The 6,423-nt window shown below is 52.8% G+C and overlaps 1 protein-coding gene across 1 annotated transcript; it reads left to right on the top strand.

Moving 5' to 3' along the window:
- The first annotated feature begins 210 nt into the window (after nucleotides 1-210).
- DMRTA2 (DMRT like family A2) lies at nucleotides 211-6,187 on the top strand. The gene is made up of 2 exons (XM_053313701.1): nucleotides 211-1,857; nucleotides 3,788-6,187. The coding sequence occupies exons 1-2, from the start codon at nucleotides 1,374-1,376 to the stop codon at nucleotides 4,882-4,884; spliced, it is 1,581 nt and encodes a 526-aa protein (XP_053169676.1). The 5' UTR covers nucleotides 211-1,373; the 3' UTR covers nucleotides 4,885-6,187.
- Nucleotides 6,188-6,423: the final 236 nt, after the last annotated feature.

Here is a 6,423-nt window from a genome sequence, read left to right as displayed (position 1 = left end):
CCCCCCAGCAACTCCCCCCTCTTGGACCCTTCTAGCGCCCCCCCCCTTTCTTAAAACAGTTTATTTGAAAGAAGCTTCGGGTGGACACTGTAGACAACCGAGTGACCAATCAGAGGGGCTCTTTCCTCCCTTGGCCAATAGCAGGCGCCGCATTGTTGTCAAATGTTGTCTAATGGAAACGTAAGGAGCAACAATAGAGCAAGCGCTCGCGGGCGGTTCGGCGAAGATTTCTATCTCTTGGCAACTCTCGCCCTCTTTAGTGTCACACATTCAAAGTTGGGGCTGAGGGAAGGGGGGACTGGACTGGGCTCTGCTGCCTGCAGAAAGGAGCTCTGGCTGGCCGGTTGGCGGGGCTTTATTTGGAGGAAGGGAGAGAGCCAGAGAGAAAGAGATGACAGAGGGAGGCTGAGAGGCGGTTGCGGGTGCGTGTCAGGGAAGTTGGTGCTCTCCTCAGTACGAAGGCTGCAGGAATCAGTGGGTCGTTGTTGTGTATCCCTGATGTTGTTGGTTTGGGCTGCGCTGCCGTTCTTGCGAGGTGGGGGGGGGGGCGGGGGGACCGGGATCTTGTTGGACGGGGCAGTGATTTTGTTTTGTCTCCAGGGGGTTGTGTGCGCTTCAGTCGGGACAGTGTTTTGTAACATTGGTAAGTGATTGGGCGCAGCTGTCGCCCTTGCACCAAGGAGCCACAGATTGTTGGGGTTCGGTTGGCGGTTGCTATTGTTCTTGCGGAGTTGCAGTTAATTCACTTTCCGGATAAGAACGACTAGTAACTAACCTGCCGAAAGAAAGAAATCATCTGGAGAGAACAGGATCCAGTCGGGCTCTGTGGAACGTCAGGGGAGAGGTGGGGACTGTAGGTCGAATTGATTCTTAGGTAGTAAGGAAGCCCCTTCTTCTCCCACCCCCCAAGAACTGAAATTTGTTCTGTTGGAACTAACTATGAGAAGTTGAAAAAGAGCCGGGGGTGTTTTTGTTAGTCTATTTGCTTTTCCTTCGTCTAGCCTTGGTCAAAGCCTGTTAGGGTAGGGCGGAGGCTACGGTGAGAAGGGAGGGCGGGAAAGTTTCCGGCGTTTAGTTAAGAAAACGGCCTGGCTGTAGGTGGACCTTCCTCCCGGTCCTTAGAATTGCTGCCGGAAGTGGCAGAGTTTCTTTGAGACGATTTGAGATCTCCGGAGTGTTATCCAATACCCAGTTAGTGGTGATTCCGGACAGGCCCTGGGTGTCTTTACACCACCCAGCTTGGGGGTCGATACTGAGGGTGACCCGAAGAGCTTTAGAGGAGTCACTGAGCAGGAGTGCTGGCGTGGGGAAAAGGCCCAGAGTGTCTCGGCAAGCTCCTATTCGAGAGGTCTCGGCTCTCCTTCCCTGCCAGGATGGAACTGAGATCCGAGATGCCCAGCGTGCCCTCGGGAACTTCGTCGGTGCCCCCCAGTTCAGTAGCTGCGGCCGCGGCAGCCGCAGCCGCTAGTCTGCCGGTGAGCGTGGCCGGGAGCCTTCTGCGGGCGCCGCCGTTGCTCCTGCGAGCGGCTGAGAAGTACCCACGCACGCCCAAGTGTGCCCGGTGCCGGAACCACGGCGTCGTGTCTGCGCTCAAGGGCCACAAGCGCTACTGCCGCTGGAAGGACTGCCTGTGCGCCAAGTGCACGCTTATCGCCGAGCGCCAGCGCGTCATGGCCGCCCAGGTGGCGCTGCGCCGGCAGCAGGCGCAGGAGGAGAACGAGGCCCGCGAGCTGCAGCTGCTCTATGGCACAGCCGAAGGGCTGGCCCTGGCCGCGGCCAACGGCATCATCCCGCCCCGGCCCGCCTACGAGGTCTTCGGCTCGGTATGCAGCGCAGATGGAAGCACAGGGGGCTCAGGTGAGGCAGCGAGCGCATCCCAGTCTTAACAGCCTGGCAGCAAGCCAGAGACAGTTCGGCACACTCTGTCCCCCGCACATCAATGGGATTTAGGCTGCAACCCTAAGCAAATGTATGTGAGAATAAGTCCTATTGAACTCTGCGGACCTTACTTTTGAGTAAACAAGATCATGCACTTAAAATCCCATTGGTACGAACGAGACGTAAAGGTGTCCTAACTTTCTCTGAGCTGCGTCCACTGAGTCGAAGAGAATTTGCCAAATGGAGCTTACTTCTAGCTGAGTGCACACGATAGAAGCTTGGGGTTAATCTTTCCCCCTTGAATTTGTCGATGCAGCTAGTCCTCTAGTAACGACCTATCACATCATATATCCTTACAACCTGTGGTGTATCCACCTTTTATGCTGTTTATTCAGCTCCCCTATCCATCCCTATACAAAAAACCCAGACCCTTCCCAATCTACGTCTCTCTCTTTCTCTCTCTCTCTATGTTTCACTTCATTGCCATCCCATTTAGCTTTATTTTCATCCACCACACACAACATATGTCTGTTCATGAACTCCGTCCTTGTTCCTTCTACACTATTTGTTGGAAGCAGGTCCCAGTGATTTCAGTGGGACATATTTGCGCCTCACAATTCCTTCACCAGTACATGTGTTCCCAAGTTGTTCCCAAAAGTATGCTTCACTGGAACCAACGGGCCTTAGTTTCAACCCTCTCTGTTTAGTATTGAGGTACCTGTCAGCCATATACAGTTCGTGTCTCTATATACACGTTGTCAGTCAAGAAAGGGTTCATTCTTGTTCTTCACACGTATTTTCTGTGTATGCAACTGTAGCGTGTTTCTACTCCATCCACTACTCTTTCCTTCCAGATCCATCTATGACAAGTTACTGTATCTGTTAAGGACCTCTTTAATTACTTGAAACTTCAAATGTGGCCGAATCTATGTTTGCCTTAGCATGTACTGCACGCTGCGATGGGTGGTTTGGATTTGGAGGGTTCAAAAATCGTAATCTTAAATTTCAAATAGACTTATTTCTAATTCCAGGTAAGGAATGGAGGCTGCATGTTTAAATGGTAACATAAGTGAGCGCTTTGAAACAGGGAGTTCGGACAGAAGCCCACGTCAACTCCCACTAGCTCTTTTATCACCTTTGGGGGTGGGGGCGGCGCACTCCTTCCCAGCCACCTTCAAAGATATAGAAGATGCGAGAGAGAATGGCGCCCTCTATCGACCCCAGTGACCCGGCCTTGCCAGGAGATGGCTGTGGTGGCAGTGTCCTGTTTGTTAAATTGGCTCCCCAAAACGGGCCTAAATACTTGGGCTGGTCAATGAGATGATAGCGAGGCTGTGACGGGGAAGGGAGAATGTGCTGCTGTGAGTACAGGACAGGTGTTGTATGCCCGTGCCCGTCACCTAACTGAGTGGGTGAAGTCAGGCTGGTGGTGGACACACAGAGTCTGGGCACGTGTGCTTTCCAGGAGTTCAAGGTAGGGAGCAGCCTTGCGAGGTGTTAGCACCCAGTGCAGTTTAGGCGGGGTGAGGGTCCTGGCGAACTGAGCTTCCTGAGTGTTGCCAACTATGAAGGGTAGTGGGAAAGTTCTCAGCCTAAGCCCAGACTCAACTCCATTGTGCTTAAGCTGAAAACTTTAAAGGTAACTCTCCTGGTTGTTCGAGCCAGTTCGGGTGGAAGAAAGATGGAAGAAGCCGGGGGCCTGAGTGTTCCTTCTTTTGAGCCCCCGTTCCCGCCGCCGTCCTTTCTCAGCTGGAGAGCGAACCGTTGTCCATGTTGAAGTTAGCAGTGGCCCCCTTCACATGTGAGGTCCGGGGCAGCAATTCCTCTCCAAAGGTCCCCCCCCGCCTGGTTCCAAAAGGGCCTGACTGTGGGGCTCACACGGCTCCCTCTTTCTTTCTCTCCCTGCCAGAGATCAAGCTGCAGAAATTCGACCTGTTCCCCAAGACGCTTCTGCCCAACCGGGCCGCTACCCCACAGCAGACCAAGCCCTTGTCGCCAGAGGGGGCAGACGGCGTGCCAGGCACCTCATCCCCGGAGGCGACCCGCCACGGCTGCGGCTCGGGCTCGGAGAACGGCGACGCCGAGTCCTCCCTCAGCTCGCCTGTCTCCAAAGGCGCCAAGGACAGCAGCGGGGGCGGCGCGCTCGAGGAGGAGAGTCCGGGCTCGATCAGCCCGCTGGGCTCCGACTCCGGCTGCTCTGAGGCGGAGCGAGAGGAGGCAGGAGCTCCATCGCCCGGCCTGGCCGCCGCAGCAGCCGTGGCAGCGGCAGGGGCAAGCCGGCAGCAGCGGACGCCCTTGGACATCCTGACGCGCGTCTTTCCCGCGCACAAGCGCAGCGTGCTGGAGTTGGTGCTGGCCGGCTGCGGAGGGGACGTGGTGCAGGCCATCGAGCAGATCCTCAACAACCACCACCACCACCGAGGAGGCAGCCCGGGCCAGAGTCTTGCCGCCGCCGCCGCCGCCTCCACTGGACTTAGCTCGGCGGCGCCGGACAAGGCGAGCGACGAGAGCTGGGTGCGGGCAGCTGGAGACGGGCCGGGCTCTCTGGGCGGCCTGCAGGCGTCACCCGCCAGCGCCGCCGCGCACCACCGCCCCCTGCTGGCCGGCGCCATGACTCCCGCCATAGGCGCGCTGGGCAGCCGCTCGGCCTTCTCGCCCTTGCAGCCCAACGCCACCCACTTTGGCGCGGCGGCGGCGGCTGAGGCCAGTGCCTATCCTCTGGGCACGCACCTGGGCTTGTCTCCCCTGCGGCTGGCCTACTCGGCGGCAGCAGCTCACAGCCGGGGCCTGGCCTTCATGACGCCTTACTCCACCGCGGGGCTCATGCCCACGCTGGGCTTCCGGCCGCCGATGGAGTACGCCTTCAGCGACCTCATGCGGGACAGATCCGCCGCTGCGGCAGCTGCAGCCGCCGCCGCTGCCGCCGCCGCCGGTGCGCACAAGGAGCAGGGCTACCCCAATGGGCTCTATGGGCCTTTGGTCAACAGCACCCCAGAAAAGCAGTAGGGTAGTCCGGTCCCCGGCGCCAAGCCCAGAACATGGACTCAGATCCCACACGAGCGACAGTCGTAGCTATACGTAAATATCCGCATCGAAAGATATATTTCTACGTGTATGGAGTCGAGATTGTGCGAGAGACTTTGGGATAAGCGAGTATTTTCTTGCCATCAGGGAAACAGCGGAAGGGATGAGATGATCCTGATCTTCAGCAATTGAGTGGCGTGATCTAACCAAGAGTTCTGTTTTGCAGTAGTGATCGCAGCAGTCATTACTTATAATTTGCACTCAGACGCTAAGCGTATTATTTAGAAGAAAGTTCACTTGAAAGCAAATCAGTGGGGTTAATTTCACGTTTAGGCTTCTGGACTAGACGTGAGTGGATTTTTAACATCTCCCACTTTAAATTGCCCCTAATAAAAAGTCTTGCCTCATTCTTTCAGGAATGAAGCAATGTAACTACCAATTTAAACTGAATGGGACATTTAGCTACCGATTTAAAACGGATTTTTCTTCGAGCACGTGGAAGGGGCATATGAATTATCAAATATACGAGTACATAAATGATGCCTAATTATTTCGTTGCCTTCTGTGAGCGTTTACAATGGAAGCCCTAACTTGCCCTACCCAAACCGTGAGTCCCAACTGATTTGTAGGTAGTCAGGATTTCATTTCACCCTATCTGTTGCAGCGAAGAGTGGTCAAATGTGTGGGAGATTACTTGGTGTATTGAAATATATTTTTAAAATGGTAAAGGCGCACTTTCGTTGTTAAAAGTTGTCGATCATGTTTTTATCTTTTGCTTATGCCCATAAGCATGGATATTGGTGCGTTGTGAGATTTATATACACATACCCGTGTGTGTGTATACCTACATAATACATATATATGTATACAAGCAAGTGTATAGTATGTTATAAAATGGAAATCTAAGTTATTAATGTAATTTGTAGGTGAATTTAGTATTAATGGTAAACTAAAAAGGTTAGTCCGTTTTCAGTTTAAGACGAGCAAAGCATAGAGATTAAATATATTGTAAAGAATTTTAACGCCTCTTTTTATTCACTCGCTAGGGGGGAAAGATACAATTTGTAAATAAGGTTGCAAAGTAGACATATTTGTAATTGTCCTTTGGATCCAAAGCCTGTGCTTGACACTGTTTTAACGAGTGATCTGCAAGAAAAACCAATGCTGTCTGGTTTCAGTGTAGCAAAATTCTTGCTGTTTCAATTTCTGTCTTTTCTCTCTGTTTTCATTTCATAGAAATCCTAGAAATAAATGTTATTTTGTATTAAAACCAGTCTTATCAATAGCGCGTGTTGTTTTTATTTTACTTGTCGTCGTCTTATTTGGCGCTTTAGTGTTTTGGCAAACCTTTTAAAATGCAAGTTAGAGCGAAGATGTAGTAAAAGCCGATCCGCAGTTTGCTGCGAATCTTATTCATGTTTATTTAAAAGTGAGTTCCATTGTGTTCTATGGGATTTACTCCTTACTAAGTGTGTACAGGATTGCAACTTGGGAGGAAGTCCTACTGAACACAGCAAAACT

The sequence above is a fragment of the Hemicordylus capensis genome, chromosome 4, assembly GCF_027244095.1.
Source record: "Hemicordylus capensis ecotype Gifberg chromosome 4, rHemCap1.1.pri, whole genome shotgun sequence".
NCBI classification, from domain to species: domain Eukaryota; kingdom Metazoa; phylum Chordata; class Lepidosauria; order Squamata; family Cordylidae; genus Hemicordylus; species Hemicordylus capensis.
This window is presented reverse-complemented; position numbering and strand designations above follow the sequence as displayed.

Coding starts and splice junctions, on each gene's coding strand:
- DMRTA2 (XM_053313701.1), top strand. CDS start 1,374: ATGGAACTGAGATCCGAGATGCCCAGCGTGCCCTCGGGAACTTCGTCG. Junction 1,858..3,787: donor TGGAAGCACAGGGGGCTCAG/GTGAGGCAGCGA, acceptor TCTCCCTGCCAG/AGATCAAGCTGCAGAAATTC.